Source organism: Mya arenaria, chromosome 1 (genome assembly GCF_026914265.1).
Source record: "Mya arenaria isolate MELC-2E11 chromosome 1, ASM2691426v1".
NCBI classification, from domain to species: Eukaryota; Metazoa; Mollusca; class Bivalvia; order Myida; family Myidae; genus Mya; species Mya arenaria.
Genome location: NC_069122.1, coordinates 56,449,482 through 56,477,414, shown reverse-complemented (window position 1 = coordinate 56,477,414; position 27,933 = coordinate 56,449,482). Strand labels below are relative to the sequence as shown.

Here is a 27,933-nt window from a genome sequence, read left to right as displayed (position 1 = left end):
TAAAGATTTTGCTATTTTTAGCTCTGGCGGCCATATTGTGCAATGGACCGGAACCATTTGAGCAATTTTGGTAAAGGACCACCAAAGGAACATTCCTGTGAAGTTTTGTCAAAATCCGCTTATCAGTTTCAGAGGAGATGTCGTTTAAAGTAAAAGTTTACGCACGCACGCATGCACGCACGCACGCACGCACTCACGACGGACAATCTGTGACGACATAAGCTCCATGGCCTTCGGCCAGTGGAGCTAAAAATTATTAGTATTATCATAAAACAAGTACACTTCATAGTCAAAAGGTGGGTATGTTACTCGAAAGAAAAAGGGTTGTGACTTTGGGAAAATATGGCACCAAATGTAAACTTTATAGTTTACATTAAGTATCATAACAATCCCTCTTTATCTATTGCATAAGTATGCTCCTATATTGCCAAAAGTGTAATATTCAAGTTCATGGGCACTTTGATGGCTTCTCCACAACTGATGATAAAAGTATCATAATCTTAGACGAAACTTTAAATTTATAGTGTTAAATATTTCATAAGACTGTCGACCCTGACCTTCTGACCTCCAAAACAAATAGGGGCCATCTTCTGTGCCTACCACTAATGTATCATAGTCTTAGGCGAAACTATAAATCTATTGTGCTAAATATTTCATAAGACTGGTCTCCAAAACAAATAGGGGCCATCTGCTGGGCAAGGGCATTCTACCAATGATGTTTCATGGTCCTAGGCTAAACTCTCAACAAGGGTTAGGCGAAACTCTCTTCATAGGACTGTTGCCTCTGACCTACTGACCTCCAAAAAATAGGGGTCATCTGCCCTTAGCAACCTACCAATGATGTTCATGGTCTTAGGCGAAACTCTCAAAACGTTTTGATAAGACTGTTGCCGCTGACCTACTGACCGCCAAAACAATAGGGTTCTAACTAAAATACAAACTATCCTAATACTCTTTAAGATGAAATATAAAATGAACTTACCTTGGGTATTTTTTCAGAAATAGGCCCGCCTCTATTGGACTAGCAAATTTCACCTCAACCTTCCTTTCATCAGTGTAATAGTTGAATACCTTAAAACAGAATTAAATGTAACAATAAATACAGGCCATTATACATACATTCTTGCCTCTGAAATGAAATCTGACAAGATGTTTGTAAATAACAACTCTATAATTGCACCTTTTTCAAAGGCTATATGCCTCTGATGGGGTAAAACCTTTCTAGTTGCAATATGTGTCATACATTATTGTCACTTAGTGCATAGTTGATTGAAGTAGTCAATGCAGTTGTCAAGATGCAATTAAGATATTAAAGTCAATGTAAACTTGTGACAAAGTATAGATAAAAGTTACCATAACTCGGAAAATGTGATATATTTTGTTTTTTAAAATATAGAAATTACCTTCACAGTTCCGCACTTGGCACAAAGTGAGTTTATCTGGGTAAGATTGGCACTCTTTGAAAGGCCATTGATGGATATACTGGCAGAAGTCGGCTTGGAGTCAACAATTATTCTCTGTAATATTTATTATGAAAGCTATGGATACAATGCTTACATAGAAAAATTCTCACACAGTATCTTTAAAATCAAAACTCATGTACATTCTAATAAACAAGAACATCTTTCTCCTATTTAAATTCACAAATATCATTTTACCAAAGTCATCATGAAATACATTGATATGATCATATACTGTATACCTTAACATTAGCAATTGTTTAATTATCAAATTCATATTACTAGTAACTAATTTGAAGATGTGTAACATGTTCATACAATATAATTCCCTACCTATAGCCAAGCTCATGTACAAATATAATACAATCAATTAACATGATTTCTTTCTTCAAATAAATGCAATTAACACTCACCCTTTTTGGACTAGATTCGTCCCCGCCAAGCACCACTCTATTTTGGTTCCCAGCTTTGACAATTCTTTGACCTTGACCTTGGGAGGCATCACCCTTTGCGTCCAATGTCAAATCCCTACTGGAGCTTATCACAGTTCTATTGACATTCACAGGAACTGTCGACTGCACATCAAAGTCTACATTTTCTTCAATTTTCACTTGTTGCAACTGTGAGAAATTTATCTGAGATCTAGCTTGTCCACGACCTTGACCCCTAAAATTACCACGACCTCTAGGCTGTCCTCTTGTCAATGTCACAGGTGTATTTTGTCCTTGACCTAGAACACTAATTGTTTGAACTTCGTTTGGATTAAAATCTCCAACATTTGACAGTTGCCCTCTATTATTGGATATATGACCCCTATTTGACATTTGACCCCTATTTGCATTTTGTCCTCTATTTGAAATCTGACCCCTGTTTGACATTTGACCTCTAGCACCACGACCCCTAGAGGTCACATTTGGAATGTTCTGAACTTGACTAGTTTCTTCGTTGCTATCATCCATAACAGTTTTGGCAATATCCTCTATTGTTTTTCCTGCAAAAAAAATACAATCCATGAATAAAAACTAGCACTGAATTTACATGAAATGTGTATGTATGACCATATTATATTCTAGTAAAACTTGCAAAGCAAACTACAGGTATAAAAACAAAACTTCAAAAATGATTTGGGTTATACAATACTTTAAACAAGTTTGCATAATACATATCCCCAACGTACAAAATACCGGTGGTTACCTATTACCGGTGTAATCCGAAAAGTCCGAATATCTAGGTCATAAAGAGCACTTCCGGTATTCTTTGTTTACAATATCTCTTCGTATATCTCAATATGAAACTTTCAATAAATATTTAGTTCCTAAGGTTGAAAAACACATTTATTATATCAAAATTCATTAGAAACATATTTTTTGAACTTTTTCTTTTCATATCTGTTACAATAAATGAATAAATTTTGAATAATTCACAAACAAATTTTGACAGTTGGCATCCATATTGTTGATTACGTCATCTGTGAGCATGTGCTTTTTGGGAGCACTGCTACTTGACTAAACTTCTGACTTTTTAATGTTGAATAAAGATGCCAATATTGAACTCCAGAAATGGTGGTGGGATCCTTTGATAGGGCTAAAATAACATTGTTTTGGTAAAAATGGGGAAAATATAAGCATATTTTCCATACTTATTTATCTATAGTAACTAACTTATCTACATGCTCATGAATGGCACTGTATTGCTATATTTAACAAATGTAAAGAAGTCTATGCTCCTCCAAATTTTTTTAAATTTTTTTTTTGGGGGGGGGCGGGGGGGGGCAATATTTCGTTTAATATGCACTTTATTTCTGCAAGGTAAATTATAATTCTATGCCCAGACCTGCCAACATTGCTGACATAATAAATTAAGCTTACTAACTGGAAGTTTAATGCAGTAGTTAAATTTTCCATGATTCCACCGGAATTTGGTAACTAAAAAATCCAAGATGGCGGCCACGGTCGGTAAACAAAAGGCGACTAGAAATCAATAATTGTGTTCTCTGGTATACAAAACTTATTGTTACTGATGGCAAAATGAATTTTCTTAAATATGAGTGAAATTTGAAGAAGCTTGCAAGTAACCTTGCCAAAATTCCATTGGATAGTTGCTTAATACACCGGTAATTGGTACATCCAGGATAATTATCTGAAACATAACTTTGAAACTGATGTTAAACATGGGAGCAAAACACCTTGTCCTGCAATGTTTTCCAGTTTATTTTTGACATTAACCCCAAACACATGATCAGGAATAGGAATTTGTATATGTTTTCTCCATATACGGTATAAATTTCATCCAATTCTGGCTTAAAACAAAAGTTAGTGGCATTGAAAGTGTTTTTGAATGCACCTTAAGGGGTTTCATGAGCATTGCGCAACCACAATTTAACTTACGTATGTAGCGGGTACTTAGTTTCATATGACTCAATGTCTGGAGAAGTATTTGAGCTATGTTGCAAAGTTGCAAGTTTTTGCATGACTTGCCAGCCGATGACAACATGAGTACTACGAACAACTTGATTGTTTACAAGACAAAGCTTACTCCCATGCTTTATCAAATGTAATAGTTTTGTCATGAATTTGGCTAAAATCTAACATGACATTACCTTGTCCTTGTACTGGTATAACGAAAGAATGTATAGAGAATAACTATTTGTTTCAGTGTAAGATCATTATATATTTCACCAGGTGAGTTCCAAAAGGTATATTTCACGAATGCCATAGCCATGAGTGAAATATTTACTTTCAATGATCACAGGGTAAAATACATAACAATCTTACACTGAAACCAACAATTTTTCTTCTCTTATACGCTTTTGAGAAAAGCGCACCAAATTGTATGCAAACTTAAGATCATTTCGGAAATTACTTCATTGAAATGGTGTCCCAGCCCTGTGTGCACTTATGTTTGATTTGAAGCAGAGAGCAGGCTAAAATGAAAAAACAACAATGAAACTTTAATACAGGGAAATAACAATTTATTCCACTAATAAATCTCTATAAACTATCGGATTGGAACCTAACAAAAAGCTACATTCCATGAACTGACACCCTATGCCTGACCCCACTTTCTTCCTACCTTCTCTAGCCAGCTTTTCCTTAAGCAGGAACCGTCTCCTATTGGCCTCCGCCAGTCGATGTTCTTCCTTCTGCCTTAAAATCGCCTCCCTTCTTTTCTTCTGATCCAGAAGGGCCTTTTCGTAGTCTGACAGATGGGAGGTATCCTGTAGAGATAACATTTGGGCATTCTACAATAATTATATCATAAATGATGACGCTACCATGAAATGACTGTGTTTTTGCTAAAGATATATAAGTAGTGTTATAACTTATATGGGATATTGTAAGTGAATAGCATTGTAAATGATGGCAATATATATTGTTATATGCTTTCCGTCAGTTTATATAAATTTATCAGTAAAATAAAATTGATATTTCACTGTTTTAAACAGCGAAAATATCAAACTAAAAATTAAGCCCGCTCTCAGTTCCAAATCAAATCTCAGCGCGCATATGGCTCCGACACAATTTCAACATCCTCATTTCCGCATTGTGCACATACAAATACGCAAGTTCTTATAAAAAAAAGTGTAATTAAATAAATTTTAATCCCAATTTAGGCATATAATATAAAGTAAAAAAAAAAATTCAGTGTAATATACCAATTTATTTTACCTTGTTAACAAGTAAATATTTCCCTTATGGCTACACCACTTGTGAAATATATCTTTTTGTGCTCAATCAGTGAAATATATTATGATATCACACTGAAACTAACAATTATCTTTTATATACAGCAACAGTTTATGTATTTGGAGCATAAACATATCTGTATTTATGATATAAATAGAAATCCACATTCATGTTCATTCAATACAAAGCTTATTAAACTAAATTATTATTAAAATGAGTAAAAAGTCGCAAAGGCTTGTTTAAATCAATTTTCAGAAATATGATTTAATTTAATTCTGTAATGAAAGACCACTTATGACCACACAAGATCACTCCTGACCACACCTTCAATATTTGAAATATAAACAATTCCATAATACAATCACAGTATATATATTGTATATGAATGCTTTTTTTCATTTTTTTTTGTTTCAAGTCACTATAATCTATATGGAGAAGCCATCAAATGTGTATTATATTGTTTAAATGCTAAATGTTACCATCGTGAGATCAAAGCCCAGTCATCATACTTTCAGACTCATATTGAAGTTTTTAACACTTCATGTAGAAAACATGCTTAAACCAAAGTAGGTTATCCTTATCTTCAGTAATGTTTTAATGTGTGTGTTGTAAATGGGACAACTTCTCCAAATATATTCAGACGTCATATTGGTACGACTTTTCCTATAATCATACAGGTAGTTTTTTTTGTATATTATACATGATAATATCATACATCTAAGTTTCGAGTATGCCACAAGTCGGAATGACAAATTAGCAAAAATGAAACCCTGGCAAATTATAGAAGTCTACAGTTATTCAATTTCAATACCTCATCATCATCTTCTTTATCCCCTCCTACTTCAGCCTCCAAACCCCCTCTGTCTAACACAGTGATATTCGGTCTGCTGATTTTGGCTGGTGATGTTTCAGGCTGATCCATTGAGTGTCGCTTCGATGGCTTTAGGCTGACAACCTTCGACACCTCTGGTTTAATCACCACTGGGGCCGAACTTCCAAACCGTGCCAACCTGAAAACATTACATTCATTGATGGTTTCATAATTAGTAAGACATGAAATGTTAAACACAATAACTATTTCACAATAACTATTTCAAAAACTCTTTTTATCTTTAAATTAAGACAGGTGATGTTTATATGCAAAGATCATTTGACACTTCTTATTTTCATTAAATGTTAGCGAAATGAATAACAGTGTCAGAATCCATCTGGTTGTAAGCCAATCAAGGGCCATAATTTGTATTTAGGATAATATGGAGATATTTGTATGGCCTATTTGTGTGATGGCCATGAACATCTGTGTGAAGTATGAAGTCCATTGAATGAAATGTATAGAAGTTATAAGGGAAAATCCTAATTCTCCCTAAAACTTTAATCTGACACATAGATTTTAAGACAGCTGTTTGAGACAACCCTTGTACATGCAAGCCACCAACCTTTTTTTCTTTCTCTCCTCCAACTCTATTTGTTTCTTTATCTTTTCTGGGTCGATTGGTTCACTCTGATTGGCCAGGTTCTCCGGCTTGGGGTTCCAGCCCTGAGGCTGGGTCTACAATGCAGGGGAATGAGATAAGTATACTGGTTACAGTATGGAGCAAGATATCAACACACTTTCTGCCATGCATGAATCTCAACAATTTTTTAGCAGAATTTTAGAACTGTCTTGCAATCAAATCTCAAACTTAGGCAGAGATGTCATGCTAGCACAGGGTGATATAATTATATAATTATATGGATTTTTTCTGTTATTGAATATGAGAAACTTCTAAATATTTAATCTTTTCTCTACATTTTATGCTTTTCATACTGACCTGCATCCTTGGAGGACCTTGACCTTGACCTGGCCTTATGTTTTGCATTCTTGGCCCTGCATGTCTTATATTCTTATTGGCTCCCGGCCTCTGTATGTGATTTGGCTGCTGGGATCCGGGATGTCTTTGAGGTCTTTGAGCATAGTTGTTTGGTCTAGTTGGACCTTGGTGTTGTTGTTGTGGGTTGAAATGTCTTGGAGGTCCTTGATTGACACCTTGTGGTGGTTGCATTAAAGGCCGTGGTGATCCTGATGAATTTTTAAAGTAAACTTATTTAGATATGTATTTATTTGAAAACATGCAAACTGTTTGTCTTAAATTTATGTAGACCAAACCTACTGATATGAAGAAGTTTCTAAATTTCTTTAATAGAATAATCTAAACAAGAGTGTACCAGAGTGAATACCAAAGCCCCCCAACGCCCCAATAGTGATGTTCCGATGATCGATTATAATAAAAATTGATTGGCTGGGCCTGAAATCGGCAACAATCGATTGTATTTGGACATAATCCATCAACGATTCAACGGGCCAGCTGTTTTTCTTCTTTCCTTATTTGTATTTGATTCATTTCTGTCAATCTTCTCCTTTGAATTTATTCATACATTCATAAATGTTCAGCTGTTATCATTAACAATATGGCCGAATGCAACAACAACACTAAATAACTTCAAACATACACATAACATAAGCAAAGTTACGGATTACGCGTTACCGGTAATGTACAAGAATAAATCTACAATTTAGGTATCATCAAAAACAAAATGGGCTATCGATTGAGTGGAACTATTATCGATAGTCAATCAGGAACTGATTCCCAACACTTGGTATGGGCCATGCTATAATAGTGTGTACTGTCACTGGTAACATGTGTACCGGTACTTGGTTAAATGTTGAGATCCATTTCTTGTTATTTCTTTAGTTTGGTCATTACTGCAAGGGAATCACAATGCCACGACAGTTCATGATAAAATTGCTTTCAAACAAAGAAGACTTACCGTAGTTTCGAATGACAATCATGATGGAATCACATCATTTAAGTACCTATAGTATGTTCATGTGCCGTATTGTTCATTCACTTTTTTCTATTGATATTTTTTATAGTAATTATATTTAATTTGAAACTAAGAACTTTGTCAAAGTATATTTGGTTTTGCGAGTATAATTCTTCATGTACAATATCAGGGATGTGATTGACCTGGCAGCTGGGGGGCTGAAACATTTTCGGCCTTGGGTTTATGGGGCGCTCTTGGGGTCAAAAGCACACTGCTGTAGAAGAAAAAATAGCAAGCAACAACATTTTTTTTTTTTTTTTGGGGGGGGGGGTCTAGGGCAATTAGATCCGCAGAATTCCGCGAATCCCCGGACAAATCACATCCCTGAATATATTGTTGGCCACCAAGTCACTAAAGCAATTACCTTGTGGTCCAGAACCAAACAATGGCCTGGGTGTATCCAGCAAGCCTGGCTGCATGTGTTGAGATGTCATGACTGTAGCAGGGGGCTGATATTGCTGCATAGGGGTCTGAGAATACACTTGCTGTTGAGGCTGGCCAGGTTGTGGGATGGCAGCCTGGGAATAAACCGGTCCACTCCAGGATACCTGTATTGTAGGAAAACCATACGGAATTGAATGGGAGCCTCAGAATACAGTTGCTGTTGAGGCTGGCCAGGTTGTGGGATGGAAACCTGGGAATAAACTGGTCCACTCCAGGATACCTGTTATGTAGGAAAACTTAAGGAATTTAATGGAAGCCTCAGAATACACTTGCTGTTGAGGCTGGCCAGGTTGTGGGATGGCAGCCTGGGAATAAACCGGTCCACTCCAGGATACCTGTATTGTAGGAAAACCATACGGAATTGAATGGGAGCCTCAGAATACACTTGCTGTCGAGGCTGGCCAGGTTGTGGGATGGAAACCTGGGAATAAACTGGTCCACTCCAGGATACCTGTTATGTAGGAAAACATAAGGAATTTAATGGAAGCCTCAGAATACACTTGCTGTTGAGGCTGGCCAGGTTGTGGGATGGCAGCCTGGGAATAAACCGGTCCACTCCAGGACACCTGTATTGTAGGAAAACCATACGGAATTGAATGGGAGCCTCAGAATACACTTGCTGTCGAGGCTGGCCAGGTTATGGGATGGGAGCCTGGGAATAAACTGGTCCACTCCAGAATACCTGCAATGTAGGAAAACCATACAAAATTGAATGGGAGCCTCAAAATACATTAGCTGTTGAGGCTGGGCAAGCAGCAGGATTTGAGCCAACACTCCAGGATACCTCTAAAGTAGGAATATAAGAAAAACTTATAGGAAGAAAACATGGGTATTGAAATGGAAAGTTCTTGTGACTTCTGGTCTTAGAAGCCTTGGAAACAGCTTGTTCACCTCAGGTGTAATGTTTTAACAGTCTGAGGAAAATAGGGTCAGAGTAAAATAAACTTGTTTTATCTATTCACTGACAAAGTACAAAAACTTGAAATGAACCTTTCCAGCTTCAGGCCTATTTGTATGGTTTGAGGGAAATCAGAAATACTTTGAACATTTTTAAGTATATTTTATAACACATATAAGGCCAGAGTTTTTATATCTTTAGATTTACGGGAGCGCCGTACCTAAATATTGCAAAACCCAAATAAAAATAAAATTCATTTTCGTATTTTTATTTTTATTTTTTCCGACGAACGTTGCTCCAATGTTAAGAAAAAAATATAATTAGTGTTTTATAACCCATATCTCAGAACCAACTGGAGTACCAATTGTCATTCATTATCGGTCTTTTTACTGCACAAACCACGTAAACCAGTCGGAAATACGCGGGGAAACAGAACAGGTACCCGTTACCATAACAACGTCTTGTAAAAAGTGAAAGTACTTTTTTGTCATACCCCTTATTTCTCACAATTTCTGCAGCTATATAGAAATGTTTTACTACAAAAACGTTCCGATGTTTATGTTTCATTATTTAAATCAAACCGTGGTGAACTTAGAGCGTGTTGATTGTGATTTTTTTTTGTAGATTCAGTATGTTGTTCGCGTTTCGTGGAATGATTGCGAAACTTCCGGTCAAAATAAGGAGACAGAAATTCGTGGGTTGTATTGTCTATTAAAAGTCGTTGGCGCACGTCGTATATTAACAAGGATGAATTGGATTACAGCGCAAAAATGTATAGCTTCTGACAAACACAAACTGCAAAATGATATCGTGTTCATCATAGTCAAAATGGATATTTTTTTCTGAATTTGACTCTGGAGAGCATTAAACACACTGCTTCACGATCACATATTTGAAGAGAAAAACACAAGGTATCGTGATATTCGTAGTTGTTAATTAGTTTAATAATGATTTAGAATTTAAATCGTTATAGAATACTGAAAATGATGTAATAATAACATAGTGTGTGTTTCCGATAAAACAGAAAAAATCTGAACATAAGATATCTGGCAGTCAGTGCAAGAACTTATCAAACTTATCCGTTGCTTATTGCCAACGGGCATAGCTGGAATTAGAAGGATATTTTTCAGGACTGATTCTAAAATCAGTTCTTAGACGGGTTTTTTTAAACATATAACACTTGTAAAATTTATCTTAATGCTCCCGAATTTTCTTTGGTAAAGTACATAAATGTAGATTTTGACTGTCTGTGTATCCGTAAGCCCTGTCAAACTTTTAAGTGAAGAGGAATTTCCATCAGGGCTTCTACTTTTTTTGGTTATATTTTCTATATAAAAACCACATCACGGTAAATTGTCACGGTGCTATTTCGTTAAAGACAGAAAAACACATTTGACCTCCTTATTATACCGTGTCTGAAACTGTGTTCAATGTTTGATTACTTCACAATGGAAAGGATATGCTTATATTGTGGGCAAAAGGTTAGAATTGGCCATTTACACTTCTTTATTACACTGACATGTTTCATAAAATCCATGGGTTGATAATATATGCACCTCATATGCATAGATGCATTCGAACAAATATATACAATTAATTTCAATGAGCGCTTGAACTCACAGTGTTGAGGTCAATATTTTCAGTCATTAAAAGGATCTTTTAATTATGCTTTTGAAACTCCATGGTGATCTATCACCCTTTTTTCAGCCTATGAAATATCTGACACAAGTAAGGTGTGTTTTGTCTTCATTATATAAGAAGATTTAAAAAATCAAAAAAAAATCGGAGAAAAATCCGTGTTATTTTTATTTATTTCTCCTTTGGGACATTTTATGCATTTTATTTTTATTTTTATTTCCTCCTCCTTACCCAACTTTTTGAAAAATCTCCCGTAAATCTAAAGATAAAAAAACTCTGGCCTAAATAATCTAAAATATGATTACCTGTGGATGGTTGTATTGTACTTGAACACTGCTAGCTGGTGGAGCCATTTGTGGTCTAATGTCCAATGGCAGAGGTCCCGAGAAGTTTGGATTAACATGGATAGTTGAAGCACCTCCAGGTACTGAGACACTAGGATATACAGGCTGCAGTTCTGGCCCAGGGGCTGAATGGGGGGCTTGGGGGACTTGATGGGAGTAGAGCCCTGGTGAGGGCATCTGAGGCTGTTGTGGGTGTGAAGTTTGGGGATTCATATAGGGAGGTGTTTGATGGGGCTGGGATAGAGGGACTAGATGTTGTTGTTGTTGATGTTGTTGTTGAGGCACTCCATGTGGTAGTGGTTGTAATTGCTGAGGGATTGGCACTGAAAGCAGGAATATATGTAAGTGTTAGTGAAAATAATAAATTTGGTGTACTAAGTAGTCACCAATGAAAGGTTGGAACATATTCATGCATTTCTGACATCATAGTTGTTTCATGTCATTGGTTTATCCTAAAAATGTGTGTATGTTGTTTTCAAAATTCTATATATTCATTAAAGCAACACATTCTCTGAAGGAATCCTAAATCTATTTCAATAGTAAGATTAGAAGCTAAATTTACTTGGCAATAGTGGCTGCGGATGATGTGGAGGTCCATGTGGAAAATTGGCAGGGGATCCCAGAAGGGGAACTGCAGAATGTTGAGGAGGTCCATGAGGCAGCACTCCACGGGGTGGAGATTGAAATACCTGCAGGTGGCCTCCTTGCTGGGGATGGAACTCTTGTTTTACTGGACCAGGAGGTCTGAAATTTCCCTGTTGTGGACCTCTTTGTCCAAAATGTTCCTGATTTGGGCCTCTTAGTCCAAAATTTCCACGTTGCGGGCCTCTTTGCCCAAAATTTCCCTGCTGTGGCCCTCTTTGTCCAAAATTTCCCTGCTGTGGCCCTCTTGGCCTATAATTACCCTGCATTTGGCCTCTTTGTCCAGAAAATCTTGGAACACCTTGTCTGTTGCCTCTTTGGGGGTCAGAAAATCTGACTCCATTGCCAAGTCTGTTTAAAATAGGCCTGTTCATGGCTAGGCGTTGACCTCTGGAAAAGTTGGTAATTTTTACTACAACAGTTGTATTCTGATATTTCCAATAAAATGTGCCTTCAATTGCAGATAACTAAAGACAAAATGAAAATTTGGTGTTCATGCTCATGCCCCTACCAATGGAATCGCCGGATGGATTAAAATTTCATCATTTAAAACGAGCTCTCACAACCAAAAATCCAATAAGACAATTACAACCGCCAAATTTCCATTTAATAACAAAAAGAAAGGCCAAACTTCCATTTAGTCATTATCTGGGTTCTTTTAAAGAGTTATTAAGAAGCTCGCACAGTATAGAGGCATTAGATAGACATTCCATGCTGAACAATAAGTAAGCATTTAATTTTGGTCTTTTCAACGATAAGTTGGCCTGCCGACTTAATCAGGTGGCAGACTTTAGAAGACCAAAAACACTTACTAAAACTGGAAGTAAATGTGTAAGACACAAAGTGTTTAACGCCATGCATTTGTACACTATCAAACAAGAGCTGTCACAGTATGTGACAAATGCCCCCAAATGTGACATCGACCTATGAACAAGGTCAGTACATGAAAAGTTAAAGATCAATCAAATACATATGGCAAGTTATTTTAAATTGCCTCTGAACATAAAAAAATATCACCCATACTTGACAACCTACATTCTTATGTCCTTATATTCAGCATTCCATTGTGAATAAACACTAAGTGAATCTTTCACCTTAGAGGTAGGGACATGAGTCTTGCACGTGACACGTCGTCTTGGTATGTTAAACACAGGTGGCAAGTTATTTTCTAATCTGTCCATACAAGAAATAGTTACAGCCCGGACATAACAACCAATACTCTGTATCCTTATATGCAGCACTCCATTGTGAATAAACACCTAAGTGTGACCTTGACCTTAGAGTTAGGGACACGGTTCTTGCACATGACACGTCGCAGGGCTCGACGTTAACTTTTAAATCCACTGGTCCATTCGGACTAGTAGATATATTTTCTACTGGTCCTGACCAAATTGATACTTTTTGATGATACGATTTTAATTCTTTGCCTGTGAAGGTTTATTATATACACACATGATGAAAATAATAGTGAGCTTTTAATTTTAATATAAAACTTTAACTGGTTAACATTACAACAATGAAACAATAGTATGAGGATTGACTAGAATATACGTTGGATTATCAGGCAGCAATAAAAGATATATAGTACATATCTGACTTGAATGTACATTAAAATTTGTCAATCACATTAGCAAATGGCTTTAATTTACTATGCATACGATAAATACTTAAAAACCAAATTCAATGCTATAAATATGGACGAAATGATTTGCTAAAATAAGTAATTGGAATTTTACATCGTAATAAAGATTGACCTAATTCCGATGATTTCACAGCTATCGTAAACTGTTCTGTGCTGTTTACTTCCGGTCGCAGATGTAACGCATGCGCAAGGGAATGTAAATAAAAACAACGAATGCTGCTTGCACTGCATTTATTTGTTGGATTATACATATTGTCAGATTTAGTCAGGGATCGTGCTTAACATTTCTGATTAAATTATTTCTTCTTGGAAATTTCACTGGTCCAGTCGGACTAGCCAGAACTGGTTTCTACTGGTCCGGATCATGAATCTGGTGGTCCCGGACCATCGGACCACCGTTAATGTCAAGCCCTGCGTCGTCTTGGTATGTCAAACACATGTGGCAAGTTATTTTAAATTCTGTCCATACAAGGGAAAGTTACAGCCCGGACACGACAACCTATACTCTATGTCCTTATATGCAGCATTCCATTGTGAATAAACACTAAGTGTGACCTTGACCTAAGAGGTAGGGACACGGGTCTTGCACGCGACATGTCATCTTGGTATGTTAAACACATGTGGCAAGTTATTTTATTATCTGTCCATACAAGGGAAAGATACAGCCCAGGCCCGACAACCTATAATCTATGTTGTTATATGCAGCATTCCATTGTGAATAAACACTAAGTGTGACCTTGACCTAAGAAATAGGAACACGGTTCTTGCACACGACACGTCGTCTGGGTATGTCGAACACATGTGGCAAGTTATTTTAAATTCTGTCCATACAAGGGAAAGTTACAGCCCAGACACGATAATCTATACTCTATGTCATTATATGCAGCATTCCATTGTGAATAAACACCTAAGTGTGACCTTGACCTTAGAGGTAGGGACACGGGTCTTGCATGTGACACGTCGTCTTGGTATGTCAAACACATGTGTCAAGTTATTTTAAAATCTGTCCATACAAGGGAAAGTAACAGCCCCGACACGACAACGTATACTCTATGTCCTTATATGCAGCATTCCATTGTGAATAAACACTAACTGTGACCTTAAATTTAGAGGTAGGGACACGGTTCTTGCACGTGACATGTCGTCTTGGTATGTCAAACACATGGGGCAAGTTATTTTCAAATCTGTCCATACAAGGGAAAGTTACAGTCCGGACACGACAACCTATACTTTATGTCCTTATATGCAGCATTCCATTGTGTATAAACACCTAAGTGTGATCTTCACCTAAGAGGTAGGGACACGGGTCTTGCACGCAACACGTTGTCTTGGTATGCCGAACACATGTGGCAAGTTATTTTAAAATCTGTCCAAACAAGGGAAAGTTACAGTCCGGACACGACAACCTATACTCTATGTCCTTATATGCAGCATTCCATTGTGAATAAACACTAAGTGTGACCTTGTCCTAAGAGGTAGGGAAACAGTTCTTGCACGCGACACGTCATCTTGGTATGCTGAACAGATGTGGCAAGTTATTTTAAAATCTGTCCATACAAGAAAAAGTTACAGCCCGGACACGAGTTATTGTGCCGGACACACGGACAGACGGACGGACGGTGTGATTTTAATATGCCCACCTTCGGGGGCATAAAAAGTCCAATATGTATCAGATTATCAACAATATACTTGAATCTTGATCTATAAGTTCACTGTCACACAATTACTTTCACACAAACATTACCTGGCCCTTTGAGCAAATCCCCCTCTCTGGTTGTTCATGCCGCGCTTCTGCTGAAAGTTACCACCCTTCCCTTTCTTTTCAAATGAATCAATCTCTTTCTGCATCTCTTCAGTGATTTCTGAAATTTTAAAATGAGGCATAAACGTCTTAGTATTCTTAGGATTAAGTCTGAGTACAAGCGCAAAAGCAAGAATTTATAACATTCTATGATAAATTAGCTCTGCCTTCGAAGTAAATAACTGTATACAATAATATTGCTCTTTAGATATACGATTAATGCCGACACAAAACGCTTTTAAAGGAAAAAAACAGGAAAAATAAAGAGATTCATGTCGATGGCTTGAAGCGAATGTTTCCTCAAAAGAAAACCCAAAATTCTGCAAACAGAAACAAAATCAATTACCTAGACTTTCAGGGATCGCTGTAGATTTAGCATAAGACACGGAGGAAATTGATACAGTCTTTCTCTCCGACTGAAACCGATTACGGCTGTTCTTTTCTTCATCGTCACTGTCACTGTCATTTTCTTCAGCAGTAACCTCAAAGGTACCCTTATAAAACATGGAGAAAGTGTGATAGGTATAACAAGAGCACAATAAACAAATTCAAATCGCCTGTATTTAATGTCAGTTCATCAAGGGATATAACTCTGGTACTTTAGCAAGAGTTGTGGGACTTATAACATTACTACAAAATATTCATTTGGTCAGTGTATTGCAAATATTAAAGCTTTTGCATGACACTGAATACAAGGACTTGTAATGATGCTGCCAATGAAACCAAGGCTATAACAATACCTCGCTTGTTGGCAAGAAAATCAGCTCCCAGACAAGGTTATAATGAAAGTACTTAGGAATTAAGCAAAAGCTTTCCAAGTTTAATTACTATTCTGTTTTTTAATGGGACATGTCAAAGAATTTGTGCCCATTTTTATGGTTTCTACCAATTTCTGCTGTTTCTACCTAAAACATGCACTCAACAGGCCATATATTTCAGCTTAAAGCTATTAAATATGTATGATATAGTATTAACAATTCATCTTATATGAAAATAGTTATAACATATTTTTATAGTTTCATACTTACATTCAAATGTGACTTTGTCAGTGTTAATGAGTCATGGGTAGGCAGTCACATTATCAAGAAAATAACAATATCTGTCTCAGTGTTTAGTCTAAAATACAACTTATTACATTAAATGTATTTCTATATTGCAACAAGCTCAATACCTAACGAACAAGAGCTGTCACAGAGACTATTAAGGACAGCTCGACTATTAAGGATTGAAAAGTTTTGGCGAAACATGGATCACTGTAAAATTAGATTAGATTTCAATGCAATGCATGATGTATTTGCTGAGATAATTACATGAATGTGGTTATATGCAAAATTTTAACCAGAATTTCTAAGTCCAATAATAAAGGGCCATTATTTGCAAAATAAAGTTATCTAACTTGGTTATTCAAGTAGGTTGTTTGAGTACCATTGTATAAAGTCCCAATGCAATACATGAAGTAGTTGCTGAGATATTAACTTATGTATGCTTACATGGAAAACCTTAACGAGAATTTCTAAGTCGCATAATAAAGGGGCAAAAATGATATAATATAAAAGATAGAGTTATTTTTCCTGATTAATTAAGAAGGTTGAATGGTTGGGAGCCCGTGTATTAGGTTTCAATGCAATACATGATTTTTTCTATGTCGAACAAAAAGGGCCATAATTTGAATTTAATGCAAATTAGATTTATCTTACTTGGTTATATAAGTAGATTGGATGGTTGAGTACCACTGTATAAAGTCTTAATGCAATACATCAAGTAGTTGCTGAGATATAAACCTATGTGTGCTTACATGCAAAACCTTAACAAGAATTTCTAAGTCAAATAATAAAGGCCAATTATTTTAATTAAATTCAAATAAGTGTTATCTAACTTCGCTAATTTAGTGGATTACATAGTTGGGAATACATATCTAAAGTTTCAATGCAATACATGATGTATTTACTGAGATAATGACTTAAAGGTGCTTACATGCAAAACCTGAACCAAGGTGTGACGCCAACGCCGACGCCACCACCACCGCCGACGCCAACCCGGTAGTATAGCTCTCCTTATTCTTTGAATAGTCAAGTTAAAAATGAAAATGTCATTTTTCCCTCCACAAGGCCCCTTTTTCACTGAAATCATAAATAAATACCTGGTCCCATTCGAAGGGGCAAAGGTGTCCCTCCGCATGTCATCAATTTCAGAACTTCCACCCAGATCTCCCTCATCTTGAATTTCAAGTTTTATACTTAAATTGAAGTAACATACCTGATCCCCATCCACAGTGGAAGAAGTGTCATCCTGTCTTCCATCAATCTCGGTACTTCCATCAAGCTCTACCTTACCTCACACTTTTAAAAGTAAAAATGTATATTTAAATGCCATACCTGATCCCCATTCCCTGGGGCCGAGGTGTCAAAGATCTCTGTACTTCCATCCATTTCAAAATCATCTTGCACTTCGTCCTCATAGTCCAGCTAAAAGTACAAGTACATTGTGCTAATAAACACACACATTTTGACTGTTAATCTTGAATCTAGCTGGATTTAAAATGCAGGCAAGTCAACACAAACTAGGTTTTATAGTATAATTTATGTAAAAGAGAATACTACATTTCCCTCTGCTCAAATAAGAATTATTTAAAGTTTTGACTTTTTATCTTGATTCATAGCTCCACCATTGAAGAGCATATGAAGGCATTTAACAATTAAGTCATAGTTTATCCATTTTTAGTGTGATACTACAGTACCCATTTATCAATATTCCATTTAAGTTTTAACTGAGTGTACTTGATCTCTGAAAGAACCAGCCCTGGTTACCTCACATACCTGGTTGTCGATGGCATCACTGGTATCCAAGCCAATCTCAATCTCACTGCTCAAGTCCCTTAAACATAAGTAGATAAAAAAAGCTTATAGTAAGTAAAATTTAACAACAGCACCGATTTCAAGGAGCAAAACAATGATGCTTATCTGTTGTTTTTCAGTTGAAAAGGGGGCATACCCGGTAACTCAACATATACTAAAACCTTGTGCCCTGCCATACATTACCAAGTTATATTTACATATCTTGAATGGTTGTTAAGTTATGGCCAAGGTTTAAACTTGTGCACGCCGACAACAAAGTTGCCATGGCAACATGTATGACAATACCTCAAGTTTTATCTTTGAAAAAACGGGAAAGCTAAAACAACTCAAATATATAATGAAATCTGTTTACAATGTAACATTGACAAGGCTTTCTTTTCCTTAAAATAGCAAGTTTTATTAGTAATTAGAAACCTATTTTCTATTTAATCATTTGGTTTTCCCTAATTTAGAAGGTATTGGAGGACATTTTATTCCTCTATTTGCGAAGTATTTGGTTTTTACACACAATTTTACCAAGAACAGAAGGCTAGGCCCCAGTCCTCATAGATCAAGAAAACCCTTCCGTACACACAAATATAAAATACTATTTTTATTATAGTTCTATACACTTAGTTACGTTCAGATTAATAATATCTGTCATGTGTTTCCGTTCCGGATAGAAAAAAAACGACCCGAGGGCACCTGCGTTGCCAGGTAACGAGGCTTGCCACGTTATCGGCAATGCAGCGTGCCCGAGGATCGGATTTTTCTATCCGGAATGGACACACATGATAGATATTTTTTCTAGCATACTTTAAATCACATTGTTTTGTGAAGAAAATACATAAATAGCGCATTTTTGTTCATTTCACCAAAAAGCACATGCGATGAGGTTTACTGACGTCATTACGTGCAGTAATTTGTATTTACTGCATAGGTCAATAAGTTCCTACGATATCACGTCTTTTAAGGGTTATTTTGTTTTGTTTTGAGAGATATTTTTGTCAAGTTAATGTTTATGGAACTTATCTATTGAAATTGCATAATAATGGTTACATAAAGTGCATTATAAAATAAATCAAAAGTATTATGTCACAGCGCGTGACTCATCTGGCATTGGGGGGGGGTGCCAGATGGAATTTTCCAGCACGGCTAAATTCACCGGAAATGCCTATCTGGTGTGCTAGAATGATAAATATTTTCTCGAAAATCATTGAAAATATCTTAGAGACAGAATCCATTTAAGCGGACTTTATTCTAACATGAAACAAATGCAAGCTCCCAGATATAACTGTATTAATGTAAATATCTAAGGAGTAAAAACCAATGTATAAACAGATGTATTACGCAAGTGAAGTATTCTTCTGATGTCCATGGTTAAATCCCAAAAGCGCATCTTCATCTATTTCTTCATCTGCAATTTCCTGTAATACCAAATACATTTAATAAAATAAAAGCCAAATTCATTCAAAATTATTTGTTTTGTTGTTTTTTGGTGCCCATTATAAAAATATTTACTCCGATGTTTAAAATAATGAAATTCATAAGACCAGCAGATAACATAAACTTTTTTATATTGAAGATGTTCTTTACAAGCTTTTAGCTTCCAATCAAATTATTATATGTGTATGTATTGAATTAATGTTGCCAATTGTACTTCGTCATAAAATAAATATGTTTAATCTAAAATGTTAACATACAAGTTAAACAGAATGATCTAATATCAACAATTTTCATATGAAACATTGTTTTGGAATAACAGTTTAAACACTAGGTTCAAATATATCTTTATATTAGACCTGGTGTTAAAATGTTATTTACTGAAGATATCCAATCAGCCAAAGACAAACAGTTCGGTCAGCATGCGTGCAAATTGTTATATACATATTTGGTATTCTCAGCAATTTTTCATAGTGAATATCCCTCACAATAAAGTACTCATCTTTGATTTTAACATATAAGAAAATTCCACTCCCTTGATTTCAACCTTCGGCAAAATCCACATGCAATGTTCTGAATTGATTCACATTTTGAATGTCAGTCCAAATTCCAACCCCAAAACATGTTACAAACAAACAGATCGAGTTCAAAGTGTTAAATAAGGTGTGTACAAACAAAAGTGCCTCAGAGCATAAACTGACACTTGTCTGCTTTTTTCAGTAAAAAAAAACCCGCATAACTAGACAATTAAAATCTGAGTTATGGGAATTGCTATACAAATGTGCATACCATCTCTGGTAACATATGTTGTATATTTCATTGAATATCTTGGAAAGTTTTGCTAGTTACGGCCAATGCTAAAGTTTTTGCCAGCAACAACACCATGATTATGAAAATACTTGGGACTTTTACATGGCAACAAAAATTAAGCATAAATAACAAAAAAATAAGCCTTTATTACATGATGGTAAATCATATTACCTTTTTATGGCTAAAAGCACTTGTTCCTGAAGTTTCTTGCAGAAGGTCATCATCGCTACAAGCAAAAAGTAACATCAAATTTTAATAGCATTATATATAAACAATTGTGTTATAAACAACCATTAGTGTGTGTGGGGGGAGGGGGGGGGCGGGGTTCTCCAGCATTGGTGATACCAGACTAAAAATAGTCTTCGTTGATATAAATTTTCAGTCCATAAATTGCATAATTTATGTCATACCCCATTTTCATATAACCAAATATTACTTTATATGTATATTTATCTTTATCTTCAGGATTTGGGATCAGACATCAATTTTTTTCAGAATGAGACACTGATATATAAATATATTTTTGGGGTATATCTAAATAAGGTTTATGCTTTTTGCAACATTTTTACCCGTTATGGGAAACAAACATTCCTCATCCTTGCCTAAAGATGTGTATCAATATAGTTAAGCTGTGTGTTCAGTGGACCATTTTATTGATTTACGCACCAGGATGTGTATACTGCTACAATCGGCAGATACTGATCCATGGGTAAAAGTTGAGAATTTTGAAAATCCTGAAAAATGCTGGGGGCCTGGGGGCCGCAGGGCCCCCGGTCAGGTCCAGGGCGAAGCCTTGGCCAGGGGTCCAGGGGGCCAGAGGCCTCCGGAAGCTCCCTGAACATAGCCATTTTAGTGGATATGAAATGCCTTTTCCAGGCTTTAATTTTAAATAATGAGGAGTATTGGAATAAGGTTTTTCAGACAAATATGACTATGAATAAGTATACTGATATACATGTGACACTACATACTAAAGAATATCCTGCATAAGCAAGCCAGTAATCATGATTTACTAATTTTATTTTAAAAACCTCAAAATTAACCATGCTAAAATATCATATTAATCTGTCACTTTAAAGAACATGGTGCAATAAGCAACTTGTCAAATCACTTCGCACTTCGGCCGAGATCGTTGCTAAGTTACCGGTACGGTACAAAAGACCATTAATCATTCTTGTTAATTGGCATCCTACTAATCAGCATTTTTGTAAATATTAAAGACATAATAAAACTGTCAAAACATAAAGAAAACAACATTACTAAGGTGTTGTAAATTATCTACAGTGTATAAAAATTTACGACATTTTGGGGGAAATTTGACATATACAATACTGCAGTCGTCTGCACTTACACTCCGACCTGTTTTGGCAGTCTGATTTTTTTAGCAGCACTTCTGATAAAAACTTGTTTTTACAAGTCAGAGGTAATATTTCTTCTGTTTCTCAATCAAAAACACTGGCACTTGACAAGTCTCAACCATGACGTATTTAATGCGTATTTTCCGAAAATCTAAAAATAGTAACAAATATCAAGTTTTTGTTTACATTGTTTCCGTCATTGTTTTTGTCTGAATATTTAAGAAATTAGAAATTCTACCGCTTTTGAACACAAACTACCGCTATTGAGACCTAAATCTACCTCTCTGTCATTGCCAAAGTAAACTCAGCAAGTTTGCGGTTATTTTTGAGAGGCCTGTTGTAAGTTTTTCGGTATCGGAAGTAGAGGATTACCTTCTATGGAAAATGCTTAAAATAGCACATGACGTATTGCAAAGGTTACGATCTACGCACACTTCTGGAAAAATGACCCGGAAACTGATGCTTTCTGTCACGGAAAGCTCACGAGAGAGATTCGATTCGAATTTCTTGAGATTGAAACTGAGATTTAAGCTTGCTTAGATATCATCGCCGACCAAACTTGAAAACAAAATACTACTCGCGCCTTTTTTTTAAATATAATTGTGACTAAGGACCGCGTCTGCCATATATGGAAACTTTCGTGATTCTCCTCAATGACGTTAATCTTCCGATCGATTCGATTAGTCAAGCAGCAAGTCGTGTTTTCCCGCCTATTACCGTGAAATATACGTCACAGCGTCGTTTCAAAATACCGCAGTGTTCGGATAAGACAATAATAACATAAGTTATCGCAGATCTATACGAACGTCGAAGCATCAAATAAGCGATGGAAAATATATTTCAAGGTCCCAGCCTAACCCCCTCCCCCCCCCCCAATTTTCTCAACGGATCTCGACGAATTGGAAATTCGACCCTCCGGGAATACGAAAATCCGGAATTTCCGGATAAATCCGGACAACTTTTACCCATGCTGATCGCAGTGTAGTTGGTATTCTTTTTTCACTCTATACATGACTATCGATGTAAGCAAACTGTATGCGATGGAGAAAAGTGGTTCTCATTAAGTGCGCAATGTTCTTAAAAAAAAAGCTGGCCAATTGAAGAGGATGTTAAACATAATCTACAGTTTCAAAGCCTAAACAAAGCGTAATGCATGCAGAAGGGAGTCTTCTTCTTCTTTTTCGTTAATGGCTAACCATCAAGTATGACTATTACGGCCATGCGTGGGGGGGTAAAAAAAATGAGTAAGAATGTCAAGTCACCCAAGCTACTCAGTCCTCTAGGGTGGACTTGACATGTGATAAAAAAATAGTGCAAAACCTAAATTAGCCTTAAATGCAACAACTACATATGCAGACCTAATAAGTACATAGTGAAAAGAACAAGAATGTACTGCTAAGGGATGTGTGGCAATGTAGCCAATGCTGCCCTAAATGCAATGGCAGTGTCAACACTGACTACATGTACTGGCAGTGAATTCCACTCGGCAACAGTGCCAAGAAAGAATGAGTAATTGATATAGTCTGCATAGTGAGATGAGTGTGGTATCTGATATGCCATATGGTGAAGATGTCGAGAATTTCACTGATATGTCACGTCATGTATTGAGAGGCTGTAATGTCGACTAATCCATAATGATTTTTATAAAAGAGACTAAGAGTAAGACTGCTGGTCTGTCTTCTTCTTTCAAGTGATTCCCAGTTCAGTTGGTTAATAATGGCTGTTACAGTTCCCGGAGCTTTGGCATAGTTGTTTGTAACAAGCTTTGGCATAGTTGTTTGTAACAAGTCTTGATGCTCTTCTTTGAACATGTTCAAGCTTTAAAATATCAGTCCCCTGGAATGGATCCCAAATGGATGAACTGGAGTATTAGTTGAAGAATATATTTTACATTGGTACTGCTCAGTTGACTTGTGTCGTTAAGGGAACAAAATGAATAACCAAATTTTATAAAAGTTCCCTAAACGCGCATTATTGTGGCTAGTATGACACTGTACTGGGCGAGTACCTAACTCGGAACATTTTCAGCACTATTTGTGAAATATTTTTAGTTAGACTTGCACCACAACTACAAAATTTTCCATCAGCATACTAGGATTCAAGACCAATTGGTTGATATAAATGGCATTTTACAAGATACTACCAATCTGCATGAAAAGTACTTTATTAACCGCACAATCAAGGACTGCCATTTTTGTCCTCGGAGTACCTAAATATGGAACAGTTTTAATTTGTTATTTATTTTTATGTATTTTTTTAAAATTATTGCTCCATGTTTTGTTTAAGTAAATTAATAATTTATGTTATTTTCAGCTTGTCTCTTTTTGTCATTTTTGTCAGTAAAATTTAATGATTTCAGTAAATACAGGCTGTACCAGTATACTGTGATTGTGGCAAGCATGAAGTTTTTCCCCCGCGTACCATGTATTGACATTTGAACATGAACAACTTTAAATGATCGCAGTATTTGAAATACTTACGGAAGAATCGTGTTCTTTGGAACTTGTATCTAAAGAAAGCATCTTTATTGATTAAAATAGTAAATAAACTGATCTCACACAGAAAAACACTTTTATAATGGGTGTTCCATATTTAGGTACTGTAGGCACTCGCCCAGTATGGAATTTTTAGTTCACCTGCTGTCCCATGAAGCTTCAGTTGGTCTTTTTCGTGGCATAATTCTTTTTCGATGGGAAGTGTCAAGTGTGCATTTTCACACTAGAATAAATATAAACGTAAAAACAATTGTTTAAACAAGCTTTTTAGGTTGGGATAACGTCTAAATAATCAGTTTTGTCGATTTTTTCCTAACAATGATACTTTTTGCATCTAGATGCTGTAAGCGCTTGTTTGGGGGAATATGGAGTGAAAACGGCAGTTGTAATACGGCCAAAACATAAAATATAACAATCAATTCATATAGCCTGGATTACCTGCCCTTACTATTTCATTTCTGGCTATCATGCAATCAATTCATACTGTCAGTGCATCGTTGTGGTGATCATAGATTTGTAAATTAGTAGAAAAACATAATGTGAAAAAACATCTTTGCTTCGAAAAATTCTCATAATTATTACTTACTCATGCATGCTATTTAGTGTGTCGCTGAAGTAAAAAGCAATGTACTTTATTCTTGGATTTCATACATAATAGGGAATTTCTATACACCTTAGATTTGACTTGTGTGTATGAAAAAGAAATGCTTTACACGCCATGCATTCTAAACTGGACCTTTACGTGGAGGGCAACCTTGGATACAATTAAATAACATCAAGGAACGAGAATACCTTACAAAAGTAAATGAATGTCTTCTCTATCCATGCACAGCTCACAAATAATCTTCTCTCATAGATCTAAGATTCATCATAATAATGTGAACAAGAAAATAATCCTTATTTGAATTATTGCATAGCAAAACTTATGCACGGTTGTCTTATGACACTTACGGTTGTCGTTTTAACACACTTCAAACATTTAGAAACATTTACAACTCAACCGTTGTCATGTTTAACCTTTCCGATCAATTAATGAAGAACGCTGGGACCCAAGGACTTCAAACTTGTTTGGAGGTTGGTCATGATCAATAGATAAACCATATTGATTTTAGATAGTAGGGCGAAGAAAGACGGTAGGCAGGTTTGTCATGACCATACTGCTGGCCATAAACCCTATTGATGTTAAGGTTAATGGGCCAAGGATCATGGTGACCTTGAGCTGAAAAACCATTCCAAATCAATTACTAAAGAGCGTTGGAGCAAAGGGAACCAAAATCTTGGTAGGCAGGTAGATTATGACCAGAACATGACCCCTATCAATTTATCGGTCAGTTGGTGAAAGGTTAAGGTCAATAACTGATGAACACTCAAAATTGAAAATGATAAAATTGAAAGAAGTCCTAAAAAACAAGAATGCGACATTGATTGGTGATAAATCTGAAGAGAAATTGGATTTGACACAACGGGATTTAACTCAGTTATTGCAAATGATATCATTAATATGGTTCCATCGATGGGTACATGCGTTGTAGGGGGCATTAGAGGCAGTAAATACGTTTCCTTAAACCAAAATAGACCTGTAGTTATTTCTCAACTTCACTTTGTGTTTATCTATTGACGGTTAAAGCGATTTGAATATTTATGGAATGAAAGAACAGTCTAACGTAAAGAATCTGTCCGTTTTGATAAGAAACAGTTTATCCACGAATTGGAAAAAAATGGCTAAAAATCAACAACAAAAAGAGCGTGTTTTGAAGAAGTTCCGCACATAACTCAAATTTAACGACACTAGGAAACACTTTCCCTGTACACGCGCAAAAAAAAAACAACGAAAAAAATCCAAAATCGTTTCAATTCCTAAATCAATCTTAAAGACGCCAAATACATAAAAAAACATGGAAAATTCCCACAAATCTTGTACTTGCAAGACAATAAGGTTTGGAGATGAACCGATTCCATTATGTATGATAAATAACGCGTATGTCAATGGCTTTCAAGACACACTAAATGTGCCGACACAAAACGTATAGTGTGCGCCGTTAAGTAGATAATTTCCATTTCAATAATTTTTACTAACTGTCATGTATTATCTTACATGTATTGATACTATTTCAACCTGAAAATTAAACATGACATCAACTGAGCTAGACATCAGATTTAATCATTTACTGTAAGTTATTATTATTGTTTACAATATTGAAATAAAAACCATGAAAGAATCCCGCTAACATGGATACTAAATGTGGATAATATCATGTCAGACAAGCGTTTGGTTTAAAATGTCCACAAAATGTATGACCACAGCACGTGCCAATGTAAGTCGTAAATATTTTGAAAAGTATTTTGCCAAACCAATGTCAATGACAGCTTTGATATAACTTTGGTATAATATGCATTTTATTCTAAAGAACATTAGTTATGGAATTATAGTTATGGATCGACTGCCCTACATAGCCATACCTGGAAAGTTTTATACAACTTCAGGAATTCTAACATTTTTGTTTTGTTTAACTATTGATTTTGTTACAGGAGATGCACTGCCACGACCAGTTCCTGCATGTTCTATTTTCGCAAATAACTATCGACGAATTCTGGCATTTCACATAAACAGAATGTTTTTATTTTGAAAGTCTAAGGGATCGCGACTTTTCATTTTCTTTATGAAACGGATGTTTTTATATTTTCTAGACAGCTGACTAGAAGTTCCCTCATTTCACTTACAACGAGTTTGATATTAGTATTTACACAGCCATTCTTGAAACAAAATTCTACAGCATTCGCAATTGCAAAGACACAACAGGCATGTCCATTTGGTTGTTGTAAACAGGCTCGTAGGAAGGAAATTGACATTGGGGCCGCGGAAGGGCTGTGCATGGAGGGGTGTCCCCTCCCGTCGAGGTTTTATTTCAGTTTTAAGCATTGAAGGACTCGATTTCCAGTGAGTTCAGGTTTTATTTTCGTGTTTTTATTTAAACCTTTTTTCGGTTAAAATAACATTGTAAGCAACAGCGACATGTTAATTATTGTGCATTCATAAATTATTATAAACACCAGTATTTATTTACCTTTAAATATTCATATTTGCACAGTATCACAATGTATGTTAAATAACTAATTAGCACAGTTTATCTCTTCATAGTGAAGCCCCGAGTGACTTTGGAACCATTGCGAGTTGAATGCCCCGTGTTTTTTTAGTACCAAAAGATCTCTTTTGAAATCTAAAACTTTTAGGCAGATTTGGAACGTCCATTTTAAAGTCAAACTTTAATGTGACGAGTTTGAAATAATACATATTGCTGGCTATTTAATGACAGTTCTATTTTAACGATCATGACGACTTTAAATAAAGATTCTTGTATCTTGTAAGTTATATTTCATTTGTAAAATAGCCTTCCGAATATTTCAGTAGTTTATTAATTATTATTATACTTATTAGATTTTGTCAATGAACTCCTCATAACAGGTTTATGACAATACACAATAATGTCATACCATGAAAGGTGTAAATGCAGAACAGTACAGAACAGAATGTTTATTTAACTTAAGCATATACAGCTCATCGTTATAAACACA

The 27,933-nt window shown here is 35.8% G+C and overlaps 1 protein-coding gene across 1 annotated transcript in view; it reads right to left on the bottom strand.

The window, feature by feature from the left end:
• The window catches only part of LOC128234782 (RNA-binding protein 33-like), a 32,259-nt gene extending 7,555 nt beyond the window's left edge, over nt 1-24,704 (bottom strand). Inside the window, exons 1-17 of the mRNA XM_052949303.1 lie at nt 24,502-24,704; nt 20,679-20,733; nt 19,605-19,681; nt 18,237-18,294; nt 17,796-17,885; nt 15,767-15,914; nt 15,364-15,481; nt 11,898-12,367; nt 11,297-11,658; nt 8,376-8,559; nt 6,958-7,205; nt 6,583-6,695; nt 5,958-6,156; nt 4,533-4,677; nt 1,874-2,451; nt 1,404-1,517; nt 983-1,071 (exon numbers count right to left, since the gene is read on the bottom strand). Coding sequence (XP_052805263.1) covers nt 983-1,071; nt 1,404-1,517; nt 1,874-2,451; nt 4,533-4,677; nt 5,958-6,156; nt 6,583-6,695; nt 6,958-7,205; nt 8,376-8,559; nt 11,297-11,658; nt 11,898-12,367; nt 15,364-15,481; nt 15,767-15,914; nt 17,796-17,885; nt 18,237-18,294; nt 19,605-19,681; nt 20,679-20,733; nt 24,502-24,542 — 3,089 coding nt within the window. The 5' untranslated portion in view covers nt 24,543-24,704. The remainder of the gene's footprint in view (nt 1-982; nt 1,072-1,403; nt 1,518-1,873; nt 2,452-4,532; nt 4,678-5,957; nt 6,157-6,582; nt 6,696-6,957; nt 7,206-8,375; nt 8,560-11,296; nt 11,659-11,897; nt 12,368-15,363; nt 15,482-15,766; nt 15,915-17,795; nt 17,886-18,236; nt 18,295-19,604; nt 19,682-20,678; nt 20,734-24,501) is intronic.
• Between the last annotated feature and the right edge of the window lie 3,229 nt (nt 24,705-27,933).